We start from the raw sequence: 20,156 nt of genomic DNA, 5'->3' as shown, positions 1-20,156 counted from the left end.
TGATCAAGAGAATGGTTTTATTCCAACTTGTGCACTGTGTCTGATTCCACTCCTTGCAGTAAGGTGCACAGTCCGATGCCAGGGCAGGTCTCAGAGCAGAGTGGCTTGTTGGATCGAGCGATGGGGGCTCCCTCCCCTCTGCCAGTCCCCTACCCCCCTCACTGCCCCCCGCACCTCCTGAAACTCTGCCCACAGAGCAGCACAGCGGGAAGTGGGGGAGGCCAGGTGGGAGGGAGGGAGGGACCCAGGGGGGAGGTCCAGCCCAAGCCTAGGGTCTGGGGAGGAGAGAGGGAGAGGGGGGGGGGGGGGGTCAGCAGTGAGAATCACATGATCCCACCCCCCACCTCCCTCGTCCCCGCGCTCCCATCCCCACCCCCAACTCTCTCTGGCCTCCACCCCTGTCCCCGCCCCCAACCCCCCGTAACCACACCAACCCAGTCCCTACCCCCCCTACCTCCCCTGACCCCACCCCCCATCCCTGCCACCACAACCCCTCTCCCAATCTCCCCATCCCATAACCCCAACCCCACCTCCCTGTCCCCACCCAGCCACTGACCTTGCCAGCTGGGGTGCGGTGGGTCGGTGCAGTGGGCTCTCCTCTCCCCGCACCTCAGGATCCCTGTGTCGGTTGTCCCTGCGTCGAGCTCTGCCCCGCTCCTCAGGCTGGGTCCCAGAGCCCTGGGTAGGCTGAGGCTGGGGCCTGGTGGTACATGGATGGGGCTGAGGCCTGGGGTGAAGACAGGCCTGGATTCGCCAGCTGGGCTGCTGGCTAGAGGGGTGGAAGTCTGCCCAGATTCCAGCTGGTGACCCCAACGCTCCAGTCTGCCCTCCGCTCTCTGTGGGAAGGCCAGAGCCACGGGGCTGGGGCCTGGGTCCACAGCAAAGCGACCATCGGGGCCCCGGCGTATACCTTGCAGGCGGGCCGACACTGGCCGGTCCGCCCCGGCACTGACTGCCCCGGGGGAGCAGTCAACACCAGAGAAAGTCTCGTAGACTGGAACCAGGACCTTCAGCTTCAGGACACTATCTGGGCTGTCAGGGTATCTGGGGACAAAGAGGCAGGCAGGTTAGATCCACACCGGCCCGTCACACACTCTCACGGATCAGACACAGGGTGAAGTTTCCTCTACACTGTCCCGTCACACACTCCCAGGCATGGTTTGTGGATCCAGGCAGTGGGCAGTTTCAGCTTCTACCCAAGTTGATGGCCTGGCCCCTCTTCTGGGCCTACGTCCGTGTCCGCATGACCCCCTGGAGAAGGAGCACGCGTGGTCCACAGGCGTTCTGGAGGCTTCCTGTGAATGCTGGTCGCCACGTTACATTGTGGATAAGGTCACTGCGGATGACCTTATTGCAGATGTAGTAATTTGGTGATTGATTGAGTGATGTTTGCAAACTGTTGGACACAGAAAGACTTACCGTGATTCTGGAGATGTCTGGAAATGACTGAACATGATTGGAACGTCTGTAAAAATGCAAAGAAAACTATGATTGCAACTTCAAATAATTGCAGGAGTTATTATTCACAGTTCCCAGGAGAAAAAAGACACAAAGTGCTGGAGTAACTCAGCGGGTCAGGCGGCATCAATGAAGAACATGGATAGGTGATGTTTTGGGTCAGGACCCTTCTTCAGAATGATTGTAGTAGGGGGGAGAAAGCTGGAAGAGAGGTGGGGTGGGACAAAGCCTGGCGAGTGATAGGTGGATACAGGTGAGGCTTGATGGCAGATGGCTGGTCAAAAGCCAGATTAGGGAGAAGTCAAAAGCGTGCGAGACAAGGAATGAGAAATGTGAAGTCTGAGGAAGGGATACACATGGAAGGAGACGGGGAAAGGGTTGTTGCTTAGTTGCCTAGAATTGGAGGTCCATGAATATACCGCTGGGGTGATAGCTACTCAAGCAGAATATGAGGTGCTGTTCCACCAGTCTGCATGTGGCCTCACTTTGGCAATGGAGGAGGCCCAGGGCAGAAATGTCAGTATGTAAATGGGAAGGGGAACTAAAATGATTAGCAACCCCAGGAGATCCAGCAGGCCTAAGAAACATGGAAACTTAGAAAATAGGTGCAGGAGGAGGCCATTCGGCCTTTCGAGCCAGCACCGCCATTCATTGTGATCATGGCTGATCATCCCCTATCAATAACCCGTGCCTGCCTTCTCCCCATATCCCTTGACTCCACTAGCCCCTAGAGCTCTATCTAACTCTCTCTTAAATTCATCCAGTGATTTGGCCTCCACTGCCCTCCACAAATTCACAACTCTCTGGGAGAAAAAGTTTTTTCTCACCTCAGTCTTAAATGACCTCCCCTTTATCCTAAGCCTTACATGGTCAAGTGTTCGGTGAAATGGTCGCCGAGTCTCAGCTTGGTCTTGGTCTTGCCGATGTACACAGGCCACTTCGGGAAAGGCAAATACCGACCTTTCTACCCTGGGTCTCCTCCACCACCAGAGTGTGACTACACACAGACTGGAGCAGCAGCCACTTCATATTCTCATCTCCATATCTCACAGCCATTTGTCTTGTTCCCATCCTTACCTTTGTCCACCCATCTATTGATCAAGATAGACACAAAATGCTAGAGTAATTCAGCAGGTCAGACCGCATCTCTGGAGAAAAGGAATAGGTGACGTTTCGGGTCGACCCGCTCGTGTCGCAGACCCGCTGAGTTACTCCAGCTTTTTGTGTCTATCTTTGGTTTAAACCAGCATTTGCAGTTCCTTCCTGCACATCTGCCTCCCCCACCCGTATCCACCTATTACATACCAGGCTTTGAACCACCATACCCCTCTTCCAGCTTACTCCCCCTTACTACAATCAATCTGAAGAAAGATCCCAACCCAATACGTCGCCTATCCATGTTCACCATTGATGCTGCCTGACCTGCTGAGTTACTCCAGCACTTTGTGTCCTTTCTTGCAAAACCAGCATCTGCAGTTCCTGTGTCCACATCTGTTGCTGGGACTTGGACTACCTAGTCCAGGCACAGGAAGCCAATGGAGAGAGCCCACCCACACCGTCTCCACAACATCCCCCAACTTCAACTTCAGAGAACCAGCATATTGTACAAATTCTCCCCAGAGTGAATCTGAGTGGTGTAGCGATCGGATGGGTTGTAGAGAGTCGAGTGCAGTGGTGAATGAGTGTAGGTCCTGGATGGGGTTACAGATGCTGCCTCTCCCTCCTACTACACAGTCATAGTCACAGCACGGAAACTGGCCCTTCAGCCCAACTTGACCATGCTGACCAAGATGCTCCATCTACACTAGTCCCTCTTAACCTGTCCTATCCATGAACCTGTCCAAATGTCCACTAAATGAAGTGATAGAACCTGCCTCAACTACTTCCTCTGGCAACTTGTTCCATATACCCACCATCCTCTGTGTGAAAAGGTTGTTCCTCGGGTTGCTATTAAATCCTTCCCCCCTCATCTTCAATCTATGTTCTCTGGTTCTTGATTCCCCTACTGGGCTTCTACCCTACCCATTCCCCTTAAGAAACATAGAAAATAAGTGCAGGAGAAGGCCATTCTGTCCTTCAAGCCAGCACCGCCATTCATTGTGATCAAGGCTGATCGTCACCAATCAATAACCCGTGCCTGCCTTCTCCCCATATCCCTTGATTCCACTAGCCCCTCGAGCTCTATCCAACTCTCTCTTAATAGAAGGGACTATGTACCTGTACTCCTAGATCCCTGTGCTCTACAACACTCCGCAGAGCCCCGCCATTTATTGTGTAGGTCCTGCCCTAGTTATTCTCCCACCCACACAGCTTTCATCACCACCCCCTCACCCCATGCCTCACCCCTCCTAGAAACATAGAAACATAGAAATTAGGTGCAGGAGTAGGCCATTCGGCCCTTCGAGCCTGCACCGCCATTCAATATGATCATGGCTGATCATCCAACTCAGTATCCCGTACCTGCCTTCTCTCCATACCCTCTGATCCCCTTAGCCACAAGGGCCACATCTAACTCCCTCTTAAATATAGCCAATGAACTGGCCTCGACTACCCTCTGTGGCAGAGAGTTCCAGAGATTCACCACTCTCTGTGTGAAAAAAGTTCTTCTCATCTCGGTTTTAAAGGATTTCCCCCTTATCCTTAAGCTGTGACCCCTTGTCCTGGACTTCCCCAACATCGGGAGCAATCTTCCTGCATCTAGCCTGTCCAACCCCTTAAGAATTTTGTAAGTTTCTATAAGATCCCCTCTCAATCTCCTAAATTCTAGAGAGTATAAACCAAGTCTATCCAGTCTTTCTTCATAATACAGTCCTGACATCCCAGGAATCAGTCTGGTGAACCTTCTCTGCACTCCCTCTATGGCAATAATGTCCTTCCTCAGATTTGGAGACCAAAACTGTACGCAATACTCCAGGTGTGGTCTCACCAAGACCCTGTACAACTGCAGTAGAACCTCCCTGCTCCTATACTCAAATCCTTTTGCTATGAAAGCTAACATACCATTCGCTTTCTTCACTGCCTGCTGCACCTGCATGCCTACTTTCAATGACTGGTGTACCATGACACCCAGGTCTCGCTGCATCTCCCCTTTTCCTAGTCGGCCACCATTTAGATAATAGTCTGCTTTCCTGTTTTTGCCACCAAAATGGATAACCTCACATTTATCCACATTATACTGCATCTGCCAAACATTTGCCCACTCACCCAGCCTATCCAAGTCACCTTGCAGTCTCCTAGCATCCTCCTCACAGCTAACACTACCCCCCAGCTTAGTGTCATCCGCAAACTTGGAGATATTGCCTTCAATTCCCTCATCCAGATCATTAATATATATTGTAAATAGCTGGGGTTCCAGCACTGAGCCTTGCGGTACCCCACTAGTCACTGCCTGCCATTGTGAAAAGGACCCATTTACTCCTACTCTTTGCTTCCTGTTTGCCAGCCAGTTCTCTATCCACATCAATACTGAACCCCCAATGCCGTGTGCTTTAAGTTTGTATACTAATCTCTTATGTGGGACCTTGTCGAAAGCCTTCTGGAAGTCCAGATACACCACATCCACTGGTTCTCCCCTATCCACGCTACTAGTTACATCCTCGAAAAATTCTATAAGATTCGTCAGACATGATTTACCTTTTGTAAATCCATGCTGACTTTGTCCAATGATTTCACCACTTTCCTCCTCCACCAACCACTCCCATACCTGTATCACGACTCCCCCTGCCTTCCACACCCCCACCCTGCGTCCCCCTCCCTGACACCCCCCCCTCCACCTGCCCCTCTTCCCCGTGCCTCCACCCCACACGCTCCCCCCCCCTCTCACCCTTCCTCCGTCGTGCCCGCCGCAGGTTGCTGACACAGGAGACCAGCACGCTGACCATCACGGCCGTGAGCAGGAAGCAGCCTCCTGCGATGACCCCTGCCCTCACCGACCCGTCCCCCCCCTCCTGGGGAGGGAGCCACACCATTCCTGCAGGGAGAGGGGATGACAGGGAGATCGTGAGGTCACTCTGCCCCACCACAGCTTACTATCTTGATGTAGGAGCAATCCTGGTCAGGTGACTGACTCCCTTCCCCCTTGCACTCCCTCCTTTTCCCCCTCGCGCTCCTTCCTATCCCCACAGCCCCACATGCTCCCTTCCTCCTCTCCTCTCCCCACGCCCCCTCCTCGCCCATTTATAGACCCTGCCCTCCAGTTTACACTGCCCCTTCTCCCTGCAAGACGTGACCCCTCACAGTTAACCGTCACCTGTGGCCGCACTGCTCATTACCCCCGACTGCTGAATGTGCGGCTCCTCTCTGCCCTTCCCTGCCCCTGCTTGATGCAGTGCCGCCTGTGCACCTGGCCACAGTGACTCTGTGCACCTGGCCACCCACAGTGACTCTGTGCACCTGGCCACCATGAGTCTGTGCACCTGGCCACCCACAGTGACTCTGTGCACCCCGCCCACCACCCACGAGGCTCGGCCCAGAGAAAGAGGGAGGAGGCGCGGATCAATGGCGGCTCCAGGCCGCAACTACTCACCCTGTGTGGACACGTTGACGGTGAGGCTGGCCACACTGACCTGCTCCCCACGCCGGGACCGCAGACGCAGCAGGTAGTGCGAGTCCTGAGGGAGGGAGCGAGAGCCGGCAGGGTGAGGGAGTGTGGCCCGAGGCTGCCCTTCTCCCCCCTCACTCCCACTCTGTATCCTTCCATCACTACCTCCCTCGCCGCATCCCTCCCCACCTCCCTCACTCCCTCCCCCTCCCTCCTTCAGAGCTCTCTGCTCATGGCCCTCCCTCCACCACCCCCCTCCCTCCACCTACCGCTCTCTGCCTCACCATCTCTGTTTTTCTGCCTCTTTCTCTCACTCTCCCTCAATCTCACTTTCTTTACATCCTCTCTTCCTTTTCATCCTCCCTTCTCTCTTTCTCCTTTCCTCTTTCCCTCCATTTGCCTTGCATCATTTCTTCCATTCTCCCCTACATGTTGCTTTCCCTTTTCCTCTCTCCCCTACTTTCCTTCTCTTTTCCTCGCCTCTCTCTCCTTCCATCTCTCTCTCCATCTCACATAGAGTTGTCCAGCATGGAAACAGCTTCTGCCCACCGAGTCCGCGCCGACCAGCCATCCCTGCACATTAACGCTATCCTACACACACTAGGGACAATTTTACATTTATATCAAACCAATGAACCTATAAACCTGTGCGTCTTTGAAGTGTGGGAGGAAACCGAAGATCTCGGAGAAAACCCATGTGGTCACAGGGAGAACATACAAACTTCTTACAGATAGCACTCGTAGTCAGGATCGAAACCGGGACTCTGGCACTGTCAGGCAGCAACTCTACCGCTGCACCACCGCGCCACCCTGGCTTGTCCTTGTACTCATTAAATTCTCTTCCCCAAATTCCCTCGATTGCACGACACTCTCCACATTTAATACACACAATAGGAATTAATTGAGGATCTCCCCTAGGTCCCATGACTGAGCACATGGATCCTTTAGGCTGCCTAGTCTCCTACAAAACCTCTTAGGATTCTCCCTCACCTTATCTGGCAGGTAGATCCCATGTCCACGTTTATAATCCTCTTCATTTCTTTCCTAAGTGTACTATTACATCCAAATTAGACTTACATCCCATATCATGAAAACAATGGAGCGGCTACTCATTCGTCTCCTGAGACCACAAGTCCAGCACGCACTCGACCCACTACAGTTTGCATACCAGGAGAACATTGGGGTGGATGACGCAGTCCTCTACATGCTGCACCGGATCTACTCCTTTTTGGACAAACCCGGTGGCTATGTGAGGATTATGTTCTTCGACTTCTCAATTGCGTTCAACACCATCCAACCCCTGATTCTGAATGACAAGCTTAAGAAGATGGGGGTGGATTCCACATGTATCTCCTGGATATATGACTACCTGACGGGTCGACCACAGTTTGTCAAGCTGGGGGACAGGGTCTCTGGCACAGTGGTGTGCAATGTTGGAGCCCCACAGGGAACGGTTCTGGCCCGGTTCCTCTTCACCCTGTATACAGCAGACTTTAACTATAAGTCTGACACATGCCACATACAGAAATACTCAGATGATACAGCGATTGTGGCATGTGTAAGGAACGGGCAGGAGGAGGAATACAGGAACTTGACCAGTGCCTTTTGTGCCTGGAGTGAAGAGAACTGTCTCATCCTGAACACAACTAAGACTAAAGAGATGGTGGTTAACTTTGGCAGGTCCAAGCTCCCCCAACGCTGCAGGGGCTGACATTGAGGTGGTGCAGACATATAAATACCTTGGAGTGCACCTTGATAACAAACTGGACTGGTCTGTCAACTCTGACTCCCTCTACAAAAAAGGCCAGAGCAGACTCTTTTTCCTCAGAAGGCTCAAATCCTTCAATGTGTGTAATGAGATGCTGCACATGTTTTATAACACTGTGGTTGCAAGCGTTATTTTCTACGCTGTTGTCTGCTGGGGCAACAGCATTAGTGCAAAAAACAACAAGAAGCTGGTCAAACTGGTTAAACGAGCTAGCTCAGTGCTGGAGGGGAGAGTAGACTCTGGGATGGATGTGCTTGAGAGGCGTATGAGGCACAGGGTGCAGGTCATCCTGAAAAACCCCGGGCATCCCCTCCATATAATTCTGGAGAGTCAAAAGAGCACTCGGAACAACAACCGGCTCCTCTCCCTGCCCTGTAGAACGGAGCGGTTCAGGAGCTCCTTCACCCCTGCAGCCATTAGATTTTATAATTCAGACCGCTAGGCTGTAGGGGGATGCATTTTGCAATTTTTAATTTTTAACTGTTAATTATTGGTCTTTTTAAGTACTTATTGCTCTCAGGTAGTGTCCACATTGTATTCTATGTATTTTCTGTCTGCGTTCGTTTTGAATCTGTGGGTTTGTTGGTTGGGGGCTTCTGGACATCTGAATTTCCCTGAGGGGATCAATAAAGTATTTATTATTATTATTATTATTATTATTATTATTATTACCTAATTTTAGAACTTTAACCTCTAGACAAGTCCTATACTTTTTTCATAACTATCTCAAGATAGTTAGAATTATTAGACTTATGGTCACTGGTCCCACAGTGGTCCCCCACTGACTAATTCCCTCTGTGGAATTCTCTGCCTCAGAGGGCGGTGGAGGCAGGTTCTCTGGATGCTTTCAAGAGAGAGCTAGATAGGGCTCTTAAAAATAGCGGAGCCAGGGGATATGGGGAGAAGGCAGGAACGGGGTACTGATTGGTGATGATCAGCCATGATCACATTGAATGGCGGTGCTGGCTTGAAGGTCCGAATGGCCTACTCCTGCACCTATTGTCTATTGACACTCAGTCATTGACTTGCTCCTCCACCCCCCCCCCCCCCTCTCTCCCTAGTATGGCCATTACATACTGTTTCAGAAAACCTTCCTGGTCATAGTGCCCAAATTGTGTCACAACCAAGCCCTTGGCACCGATGGCTAACAAAGTCAATATATTAAAGTCACCAACTATTATAATCCTTTTATTCGTATTTTGCTCTCTCTCTCCATTCCCCTCCCCTTCTCTCCCCTCTTCACCAACAATTTGTCCTGGACCAGCCCCAGTGAAACTACTGCTAAAAACAGTACACCAACGCCTCTACTTCCTCATCAGACTGAGGAAGTTCAGCGTGTCTCCAACGACTGTTACTGGCGTCTACAGATGTACCGCAGGAGGCATTCTGTGGGTTTGGGCACTAGTCCTGCACAAGACCACAAGAAACTGCCCTGGGACAGCAGCCAACATAATTCCCTCCACCCCCCTCTACTGTTGGGCAGCAGATACAACAGCTTGAAAGCACATACGACCAGATTATCAGGAACAGCTTCTTGCCCGCTGTTATCAGGCCACTGAACAGTCCTCTCATGCACTAGGGTGTAGTCCGAATCTGCCAATCTACCTCATAGCGGACTTTTAAAATCTGCGAGTTCCCTGTACTGTAAAGCTGTAACATTGTTCCACTATATTCTGCATTCTAGTTAGTTTTCACTTTGCACCACGTGTTCTTGTGTTGCTACAGTTCTTCACTTTATCTTGGTTCATGTGACAATAAAAGCAACAATGCCAATGGCTCCCTCTGTTCTCTTTCACCCGGTCTCCCCTCTCTTCCCCGTATCCCCCCCCTCCCCCCCTCACCTCCCCTCCCTTTCTCCTACACACCATCTCTCGCTCCTCTTGCCTTCTCCTCCATCTGCTCGCTCCTCCACCTCTCTCCCAACTAAAAACATAGACATAGAAAATAGGTGCAGGAGGCCATTCGGCCCTTCAAGCCAGCACCGCCATTCATTGCGATTATGGCTGATCGTCCTAAATCAATAACCCGTGCCTGCCTTCTCCCCATATCCCTTGACTCCACTAGCCCCTAGAGCTCTATCTAACTCTCTCTTAAATCCATCCAGTGATTTGGGCTCCACTGCCCTCTGTGGCAGGGAATTCCACAAATTCAAAACTCTCTGGGTGAAAAAAGTTTTTTCTCACCTCAGTATTAAATGACCTCCCCTTTATTCTAAGACTGTGCCCCCTGGTTCTGGACTCGCCCAACATTGGGAACATTTTTCCTGCATCTAGCTGGTCCAGTCCTTTTATAATTTTATATGTTTCTGTAAGATCCCCCTCATACTTCTAAACTCCAGTGAATACAAGCCCAGTCTTTTCAATCGTTCTTCATATGACATTCCCGCCATCCCAGAGATCAATCTCGTGAACCCACGCTGCACTGCCTCAATCACAAGGATGTCCTTCCACAAATTAGGAGACCAAAACTGTACACAATACTCCAGATGTGGTCTCACCGGAGCCCTATACAACTGCAGAAGAACCTCTTTATTCCTATACTGAAATCCTCTTGTTATGAACTCTCCTCGTTCACCCTCCTCATCCTTCCCTCTCTCTCTCCCCTATTTCACACCTTACACCCGGTCCTACCCCCTCTTTCCCTCACACTCCCTCTCTCCCACTTCCTCCTCCTCTCGTCTCCCACACCTCATCCCACTCTCCTATTGCCCCCTCCTCTCTCTCTCCACCTTGTCTCACATCCACTCCCTCTCTACCACCTTTCCCTTCCCTCCTCTCTCCCGTCTCTCCCACTTTCCCCTTCCCTCTACCCCCTCCTCTCTCCCTTGTCCATCACAACCCTCCCTCTCTCCCACGTCTCCCTTCCTCACCCTCTCTCCTGTCTCACATCCCCCTCTCTATGACTTTCCCCTTCCCTCTCTCCCCTCCTCTCTCCTGTCTCTCACGCCCACTCTCTCCCACTCTCCCTCCCTCTCACCTTGACCAGCCCCGTCAGCAGCAGCTCCTCTTGTGTGGCTGGGATCGCACTGTACATCAGTCTCCAGCCACTGCCTTCCCAGGACTCCAGGAGATAGACGGTGGGAGGCAGTGAGGAGGGAAGGGGAGCTGCCCAACACAGCAAGATCCCGCGCTGGGTCCGATTGGCCACCAGGGAGCTGGGTGGGAGGAGGTGAAGCCGTTCCATCACCGGGTGCCGGGGTGGGCTTGTTGCCATGGGAACACCTGTTTTTGGGGGGGGGGGGGTGAAAGAGTGTTCGATGGATTGGGAGTTACAGCTCGGTCAATGGGTGTCAGAGGTCAGCACTTTGGGACAGGGGTCAGGTATTTCTCCCAGGGGTCAGGATGGTAACAACAGGGTCCTTGCTCATTGTCAGAGGTCAGAGGTCACAGATGGTTGGATCCTGGGCAGAGGTCAGTGCAGTATTGGCTGGTGACAAATACAGCGAGGGGTGAGGGGTCATTCCAGGGGCTTGATGTCACCGTCACAGAGTCAAAGCGGAGGTCAGCTTGGAGTCAGAGGTGAGCAGAGCTCAGGGTCAACTTTGGGAAGTTGAGTAAGAGGTATATAGCTCAAGGTCAGGGGTCAGCACAGGGGCAGAAGATGGCACTGTCTTGGTGTTGTGGGTTTGGATGGCAACGTGGGGTCGGCGCTGGATCAGGGGTCGGTGCGAGTAAGGTTGTCAGAGTCAGCAGGGGGTCGGGGTCAGCGCGGGGTCGGGGCTTGGCATGAGGTAGGGGGTCGGCGTGGGGTCAGGGGTCGGCGTGGGGTCAAGGGTCGGTGCGAGTCAGGGGTCAGAGTCTGCATGGGGTAGGGGGTGGGCACAGGTTTGGGGGTCGGCATGAGGTCAAGGGTCAGGGTGGGCACTCACTCTGGGTGCAGGCGGACAGGATCTCAGTGAAGGGACTGCTCCCCCGCTCGCTCTGTGCCAGCACACTGAACTGGTAGCACGTGTCAGGCCACAGACCAGCCACCCACAGCCAGCGGGCACCCAGCGGAACCTTCCGGAAAATCCAGCCGTGTAGCTGGGGGGCCACCTGCCGAAACCTGGGGAGAGGGAGAACGAGAGAGAGAGAGTGAAAGATAGAGACATGGGAAGAGGTGGTTGAGGAGAGACTGATGGAAAGATAGAGTTGGAGAGAGGAATAGAGGACGAATGGGGAGGAGTGCGGAAGAAGAGTTTGAGGGGTGGAAGGAGGGAGTGTGACGGAGGGAAAGAAGAGAGACGTTGAGCTCTGATCTTCATCATCCATGCACTCAGATGTATGGGTGCAGAAAGCAAAGTGTCTCCCTCCGTGGAGCTCTGGCCCATCCCCGGAGTGGTGTCATCAAGGGCACTGGGGTTCACAGTGAGGGCAGTGGGGGTCACACAGTGAGGGCAGTGGGGGTCAGTGAGAGCAGTGGGGGTCACAGTGAGGGCACTGGGGTTCACAGTGAGGGCAGTGGGGTTCACACAGTGAGAGCAGTGGGGGTCACAGTGATGGCAGTGGGGGTCACAGTGAGGGCAGTGGGGGTCACAGTGAGGGCACAGGGTCACACAAAGAGGGCAGTAGGGGCCACTGGAGCCATACAATGTGGGGACTGGTTCATCTTGGCAACGTGGTCTCCATGAGGTGAAAAGTCATCCCTGGGCACAATCAGCCCCAATGGGTGCAGAGGGTGGTGGAGGTCAAGGAGGGGACCATGGTCCAAACAAAGGGCTTTGGGCCGAGGAGATAGGTATACCCAGGCCATGTCATAGGTCAGGGAGGAGATAGCAGCTCCTATCGAGCGAGCTTTGTCCAAATCCGCCCTCACCTCCGTGATACTGATGAGCCCTGACTTCGCCACCATGGGGGGCTTACCAGATGGAGAAGTGTTGCTGGTGACCTCCATCGAACCCCGGAGACCAGGAAACATTCACCCCAAAACTTCCAGCGCCGAGGGTCACCGTGGTCGCAGGGTGTGGACTGGTGCCTGGGGCAGGGGTCAAAGGGGAGAGTTCACACACCCACAAGCCACACTGCCCCCAAACCCCCAGACGGCCAAACTGGACCCCACATCCCCCCCAACTGTGGGACCCCTCATCCTCAAACACTGGGACCCCACCCCCATAATCTGTAGGACCACACGCCTCCCTGCCCCTGGCTGGGCGGTGACCTCTGACCTGTGACCTGGAGCCGGGTGTTGGTGGTGACCTGCGACACGTTGTTGCTGGCGACACACTCCCAGAGGCCGTGGTGTTGCAGGGAGACGGGGCCGAGGAACAGTGTCCCGTCAACCAGCACCCGGTAATGGGCACCCACCTTGTCCGGCTGTGGAGAGAGAGAGAGAGAGAGAGGAGAGAGTGGAGTCACCCAGGGCCGTACTCACCCATTTTGCCAGTACCCCCTCAACCCCAGCCCCCACCCCCTACTCCTCTGTCCTCCAGCCCCCCACCCCCAGCGTCTACCACCAGCCCCCACCCCTCTCTCCCCCCAGTGCCCACCCAACCTCTACTCCATTGACTCCATCTACACTTCATACAGCCTTGGCCAGACCACCAACATAATCGAGGACTGCCCCCAGTCACTCCCTCTTCTCCCCTCTCCCATCAGGCAAGAGGTACAGAAGTGTGAAAATGCACACCTCCAGATTTAGGGATAGTGCAGCTATCCCAGCTGTTATCGGGCAACTGAATCGTCCTCTTATCAGCTAGAGTGTGGTCCTGACCTCCCATCTATCTTATTTGAGACCTGGAACTATCTTTAATCCGATCTTATTGGACTTTATTTTGCACTAAATGTCGTACCCTTTATCCTTTATCTGTTGATGGCTTGTCATCATACATAGTCTTTTCTTTGACTGGATAGTACATAACAAAAATGCTTTTCACTGTAGCTCAGTACATATGACAATGATAAACTCAACTAAACTTTCTTCCCCCCCTCTCTCACCCTCCTTCCCTCTCTCCTCCCTCTCCCTATCCTTCACCACCACCTGTCCAACACCCACCCCATCCCTCTGTCCCCCTCCTTCCCACCCCTTCCCCCTCCACCCCCCCAACCCACCATGCTCCAGCTGACACCCCCCTCTCCCCTCCCACTCATCCCCGATCTCTCCAACCCTCCCTCTCTCCACCCATTCCTCTTCACCACTCTCCCCTTTCCCTCTCCCCCTCCTCCACCCTCCTGCTGACTCTCCCTCCCTCTCACTCCCCCACCCCCCCCCCCACGTTCCCCCAGCTGACTCCCCTTCTCACCCCCCCACCCCCCCTCCACCTTGCTCCAGCTGACTCTGGGCCGTGGATCCCCCGTGGCGGTGCAGCCGATTCTCAGCTCCTGACCGATTGCCGACCGGTAACTCGCCGCCGGCCGCACTACAAACTTCGGAGGGTCCTGAGGACAAATACTGAGCTCAGTCACAGAGGGAGAGGCAGGGAGTGGCAGAGAAGAGAGACATGGGGGGGGGGGGGGGGGGGGGGGGCTCAGGGGGAGAGAGAACTAGGAGGGGAGACAATGGGAAAGGGAGAGACAACAGTTGAGAGGACGGAGATGGGGGTGTGTACGAGAGAGGGATAGAGGGGGACAGAAAGAGGAGGGGAAGGGGGCTGTAGAAAGAGGGGGTTGAGAAAGATAAAGGGAGGGGAGAGAGGGGGATGAGAGAGATGGAGAGAGAGTGGGAGGGAGAGAGCGAGGGATAGAGAGAGAGTGGGAGGAGGGGCAGCAGATACAAACCTTGAGTATGATGTGGGTGGGGGTGGAGTTCCCCAGGGTGCCCAGGCTGTTGTAGGGGGTGCAGCTGTAGACACCCCTAGCTGTGTTGTCCACCACCGCTATCAGTATGGCCCCGTCCTCCGCTAGGGACCAACCAGGCACCTGCAGACAGGGAGGGGGGGGGGGGGGGGAGTGGAGGGGGAGCGGGGGAGCGGGGGAGGGGGGGAGAGGGGGAGGCACAATAGCAAGAACCAACAAGCACAAAATAAATAGGGAGAGATTTGAGAGAGATGGTGATGTGCCCATGTGGAGAAGATGGACACAGATGGGGCAAAGACAGGAAGACTGAGTGATGGTGGGGGGACAGGGTGGTGATGGTGGGGGAAAACCAGGAGACAGTGAGGAGATGGTGGGGTTATGATGGTGAGATGGGGGGGGGGGGGGGAGGAGGTGACGGGAGAGACAGGGATATGGACAAATGCAGGAGACAGGGAGAAGGCGGAGACAGCAGAGATAGCACAGAAGGGGAGACGGAGAGATGGCGGAGACGGGGAGACGGTGGGGAGCCGGCAGTGAGACGTCTACCTGAGCGACTGGCAGTGGGTGTCCGTCCTTGCTCCAGGTCACGTGGCTCAGTGGGGGGGTGGAGACAGACGGGCACGGGATCCGACCCCCCAGCCCCGAGGCGAGGATGGTGATGGGAGGCATCGGCAGGGTGTAGGCTGGGTCTGAGGGGCACAGAGCGAGTGTCAGCACCGCCCAGCCCCAGGTACACCCACTACCATGTTGCACTCCGGCACAGCCCAGCCCCACTCTAGCACAGCCGGTCGCATTCCAGAGCAGCCCACCCCCACGCGAGAACATAGCCCCGCTCTAGAACAATCCGTTCCTTATCAGAAACAATCCAATCCCACTCCAGAACAATCCCGCCCCATTGTATAGCAGCCTACACCCCACCGCCCACTATAGAACAACCCATTCCCACTCTAGAACAACACAGCCCCGCTCTAGAGCAATTGTTCCTTCTCGGAAACAATCCAATCCCACTCCAGAACAATCCCATCCCATTCTATAGCAGCCACCCACCCACTCTAGAACAACCCATTCTCACTCTAGAACAACACATCCTCACTCTAGAACAACCCATTCCCACTCGAGAACAGCACATAAGCAGCCCGGTACCACTCTAGAACAATGCAGTCTCGGTCTAGAACAGCACAAAGGGATCTTGGGGTCCAAGCCCATAGCTCCCTAAACGTGGCCACACAAGTAGATAGAATGGTAAAGAGTACACCTGGTATGCTTGCCTTCATCAGTCGGGGCACTGGGTATGAGGGTCAGAGGGTCAAATGCAGCTTTATCAAACTGGTTTGGCTGCATTAGGAGCATTGTGTGCAGTTCTGGTCGCCCATTGGAGCGGGTGCAGAAGAGGTTTACCTGAACGCTGCCTGCATTGGAGGGCATTGGCTATAATGAGAGGTTGGGAAAATTAGGATTTCTCTGGAATGTTAGTGGTTGAGGTGTGGCCAGATAGATGTATATAAAATTAGATGAGGCGTGGATTGGATAGATGGTCAGAACATTTATCCCAGGGTAAAAATGTCGAAGACTAGAGGGGATAGTTTTTAAATAAGTCGAGTAAAAAGTTTAAAGGAGATGTGCGGGCAGGTTTTTTTGATACGAAGCTCGGTGTGTGTCTGGAACGTGCTGCCAGGGATGGTGGTGGAGATAGACATGATAAATGGCATCGAGAGGCTTTTGGACAGGCACATGGATAGCACTGATTGGTATGGGTGACAGGGGTTATGGGGAGAAGGAAGGAGAATGGGATTAGGAGGGAGAGATAGATCAGCCACGATTGAATGGTGGAGTACACTTGTTGGTCTGAATGACCTAATTCTGCTCCTATCACATGAGTATGGATCAATTGCATGCAGAGGAGATCAGTTTAACCAGGCAGCATGTTCAGCACAAACACTGTGGGCCGAAGGGCCAGTCCCTACCCTCTACTGTTCTATGTGAAGAAAGGAACTGCAGATGCTGGTTTACACCGCAGATAGACACAGAAAGCTGGAGTAACTCAGCGGGTCAGGTGGCATCTGTGGAGAAAAGGAACAGGTGATGTTTCGAGTCGAGATCCTTCTTCAGACTGAGAGTCAGGGGAGCGAGAAGCTACCGTGCTATGTTTAGTTGTTGGTGGTTTATGATAGCCTGATGTTCTGGATGTGATGTTCTTGCCGTTTTGGCAGTTTGCGTATGTCAGTACTACATATTATAATTGCAATAAGTCTTTGTTTTGTAAAATAAAGAGGAAGGAAGCACTGAGGGATTTGCAGCTTTCGGGGTGAGAGTGTGTGCCATAGAAACATAGAAACATAGAAAATAGATGCAGGAGTAGGCCATTCGGCCCTTTGAGCCGGCACCGCCATTCAATATGACCATGGCTGATCATCCAACTCACCTCTCTGCCCCAGTGAGATGGCCACTCACACCCCCAGCCCCCTCTGGCCCAGTGAGGTGACCACCCCCAACCCCACTCCCTCTGGCCCAGTGTGTTAACCACTCACACCCCCAGCCCCCTCTGGCCCAGTGAGGTGACCAACCCCCACCCCCAGCCCCCTCTGCCCCAGTGTAATGCCCACTCACACCCCCAGCCCCCTCTGGCCCAGTGTAATGCCCACTCACACCCCCAGCCCCCTCTGGCCCAGTGTGTTAACCACTCACACCCCCAGCCCCCTCTGGCCCAGTGAGGTGACCACTCACACCCCCACACCCTCTGGCCCAGTGAGGTGACCAGTGAAGGACAGTCCCATCCCACAGCTCCTGTCCCACACCCTGCAGCTACTCACGCAGGACGGAGAGGTAGGCATCGAGTCGCGGCGGCTCTCCCACCCCGTTGCTGGCGGTGCAGGCGTACCAGCCGCTGTCCAGTGCAGTCGCCCCCCGCAGCAGCAGCCTCCCGTCCGACCGCACGGACACTCGGTGACGCATGTCCCTGTGGGTGCAGGGCGACAGAGGCAGACAGGAGAGAGGGTGAGCAGCACAACTGACCAACTCCACAATCAGGGCCGAAGATAGACACAAAAGGCTGGAGTAACTCAGCGGGTCAGACAGCATCTCTCGAGAAAGGGATAGGTGACATTTTGGGTCGAGGCCCTTCTTCAGATAGTCCCTTCCTACACACTCTGACTGCACCAGGGCCCTTCAAACCCTTGGGACTGGAACTGGGCGTGGTGCACCCGTGTAGTCTGACCCAGGGATATGGAGATGGGAACCAGGTTACGATGCTGCCAGTGTAGTCTGATTCATCACATCAGTGGCCTGGATGAGTCTGTCAGTCGTAGGGTTGTGCAGTGTCAGAGGCTGCAAGTGCAACCCCTGTTTAAGTATCTAAATGGGCTGCTCCTCACATCTTGGCTGCAATTCAGTCCCATGCTGCTGACCTTTGGTCACCCAGTGTAGAGGTGGTGAGGAGGTCGGCTTGCTCCTGGGTCATTCACGGGTGGAGGGGGCGGGCAGTCGAGGGTCCTGCTGTCACTCACTGCCTGCCCTTGCCCAGAGTTACGAGGGGCGGCTGTTGTCCACAGGGGATTTAGAGGCCTTCTGGGAACAGCAGGCACAGCTGGGATCTGAGTGCATCTTAATGTGTTCATGTGTAGGGAGGAACTGCAGATGCTGGTTTAAACTGAAGACAGACACAACAAGCTGGAGTAACTCAGCAGGGTCTGACAGCATCTCTGGAGAAAAGGAATAGGTGACATTTCGGGTCAAGTCCCTTCTTCATGTTTAGGAAAGAAATGCAGATGCTGGTTTAAATCGAAGGTAGACACAAAATGCTGGAGTAACTCAGCGGGACAGGCAGCATCTCTCGAGAGAAGGAATCGGTGACGTTTCGGGTCGAGACCCATCTTTAGACTTCACCCTTCTTCATGTGTTCCTTTGATACTTTGCTCACATATACTCTTTGTTTGAGTTGAGGATTGTTTAGAGTTGTGTATTAGTTTAGTTTAGTTTGGAGACACAGCGCGGAAACAGGCCCTTCGGCCCACCGTGTCTGCACAGACCAACGGTCCCCATACACTAGCACTACTCAACACACTATGGACAATTTACAATCTTTACCATAGCCAATTAGCCTACAAACCTGTGTGTCTTTAGAATGTGGGAGAAAATCGGAGCAACTTGGACATTCTCTAATACAATTTAAAGTAATACATAGGTTACATTATTCAAAAACAAAACTACATAAAATTTTTCAACATATCTCACCTATATGTGATAAATGTCAACATTTAGAAGCTACATTATCTCATATGTTTGCAAACTGTATAAAAATTTAAAAATTCTGGGTAAATATTTTTAGTATAATATCTAAAGTAACCAGCACACAATTAGACCCAGATCCAAAATTAACAATACTCGGAATATTAGAATTAAATCAAACACTTAGAACAACACAAAGAAACTTTATTGATTATAGTTTAATAACAGGAAAAAAATTAATTCTAAAATTTTGGAAAGGCCCTTAATCAAAATGTGGATTATAGAAATGACGGAGACCTTAAACGTGGAAAGAATCAGATTTTCCCTGTTGGACAAACAGGAATTATTCGTTGGAACATGGTCTCCTTTTATTGATTACTTAAAGGGTCAGAATGGTTCAGCACAGGAACCTGACTAGCACGCGGGCTAAAGAATAGATGAAATACTATACTCTGAAATGTACGAATATATCTCGAATGAAGTCTTTTTTATTTTAATAAATTTTTCCATTCTTCTTTAACTATCTTTTTCCTTTTTTTTTTTTTTTTTTTTTTTTTTTTTTTTTTTTTTTGTTTGTTTTTGTTTTTGTTTTTCTTCTCTCTCTTCTCTTTCTTCATCTATCTCTTTAGTTCTATCTAGTTTAAAAAAAAAAAAAAGGCAAAAAGTATTGGAGACAATGTAATAATAATTGACAATATTATCAATTTAAAAATGTAAGACTGTAATGATGTAAATAGGTTATGTACCTATCTCCAATAAAAAAATATTTTCAAAAAAAAAAAAAAAAAAGAATGTGGGAGAAAATCGGAGCAACTTGGAGAAAACCTACACGATCACACAGAGAACGAACAAACTCCGTACAGAAAGCACCTGCAGTCAGGATCGAACCTGGGTCTCTGGTGCCCTGAGGCAGCAACTCTACCCACTGCTGCACTGTGTCGCCTTAGTTGCCCTTTGCCCACTGGAGCTGCCGTGGTGACTGACCTGATGTATTGAACGTTGACCCTGTGCTTTGACCAGGTGTATGTAACGTTGGAGGGATAGGCGTCTGCCTCACACTCGAACTCCACGTCCTGGGTCATGTTGATGGTGGCGTTTTGAGGCGCTTGCAAAATGACTGGTGGTCCTGTGGCACACAGCAAGTTCCAAAATTAACATCTGCCCAGCAGCTCCCTACCTCCCCAGATGTTTTAGTTTATTTTAGTTTCGAGATACAGCGTGGAAACAGGCCCTCTGGCTCACTGAGTCCTCGCTAACCAGCGATCACCAGTATACTCGTCCTAGAACACATACCACACCCAGCTGTAGATGTTGGTTGAAAACATCTGGTTGACAATGACAGATATTCAATGGTGCGCACATATATCCAGATGTTCTCCCAGATGTTTTAGCCTCATGATGGCCCATCCCACGGCCCTGCTTTAGTTCTCACTGGAATTTTCTACAGATGTTCAAC

The 20,156-nt window shown here is 52.4% G+C and overlaps 2 protein-coding genes across 3 annotated transcripts in view; both read right to left on the bottom strand.

The window, feature by feature from the left end:
- LOC116986847 (protein turtle homolog A-like) lies at positions 1–19,884 on the bottom strand. 2 transcript variants are annotated; one of them, XM_033042591.1, is made up of 14 exons: positions 19,685–19,884; positions 17,287–17,432; positions 15,023–15,165; positions 14,459–14,599; positions 14,003–14,119; positions 12,910–13,057; positions 12,608–12,719; positions 11,635–11,810; positions 10,743–10,987; positions 5,984–6,068; positions 5,282–5,428; positions 1,420–1,465; positions 557–1,044; positions 1–275 (listed from the first exon to the last, which is right to left on the bottom strand). In XM_033042591.1, the coding sequence occupies exons 1-14, from the start codon at positions 19,780–19,782 to the stop codon at positions 91–93; spliced, it is 2,277 nt and encodes a 758-aa protein (XP_032898482.1). In that variant the 5' UTR covers positions 19,783–19,884; the 3' UTR covers positions 1–90. The 2 variants fall into 2 exon arrangements, with proteins under 2 accessions (XP_032898482.1, XP_032898483.1); XM_033042592.1 differs by lacking the exon at positions 5,282–5,428.
- A 68-nt stretch (positions 19,885–19,952) lies between these two features.
- The window catches only part of LOC116986574 (cell adhesion molecule 2-like), a 36,401-nt gene continuing 36,197 nt past the window's right edge, over positions 19,953–20,156 (bottom strand). The window contains exon 12 of the mRNA XM_033042172.1: positions 19,953–19,980. Coding sequence (XP_032898063.1) covers positions 19,953–19,980 — 28 coding nt within the window. The remainder of the gene's footprint in view (positions 19,981–20,156) is intronic.

This window comes from Amblyraja radiata, chromosome 24 (genome assembly GCF_010909765.2).
Source record: "Amblyraja radiata isolate CabotCenter1 chromosome 24, sAmbRad1.1.pri, whole genome shotgun sequence".
NCBI lineage: Eukaryota > Metazoa > Chordata > Chondrichthyes > Rajiformes > Rajidae > Amblyraja > Amblyraja radiata.
The sequence above is the reverse complement of the archived record's forward strand: the minus strand, read 5'-3'. Positions and strand labels throughout refer to the sequence as shown.

Excerpts from the sequence above, each read along its gene's own strand:
- LOC116986847 (XM_033042591.1), bottom strand. The coding sequence starts at position 19,782 with ATGACCCAGGACGTGGAGTTCGAGTGTGAGGCAGACGCCTATCCCTCC. Across the intron at positions 14,120-14,458 it reads CCACCCACATCATACTCAAG|GACCCTCCGAAGTTTGTAGT; the intron begins GTTTGTATCTGC and ends ATTTGTCCTCAG. Across the intron at positions 10,988-11,634 it reads CCTGTCCGCCTGCACCCAGA|GTGTTCCCATGGCAACAAGC; the intron begins GTGAGTGCCCAC and ends CCCCAAAAACAG.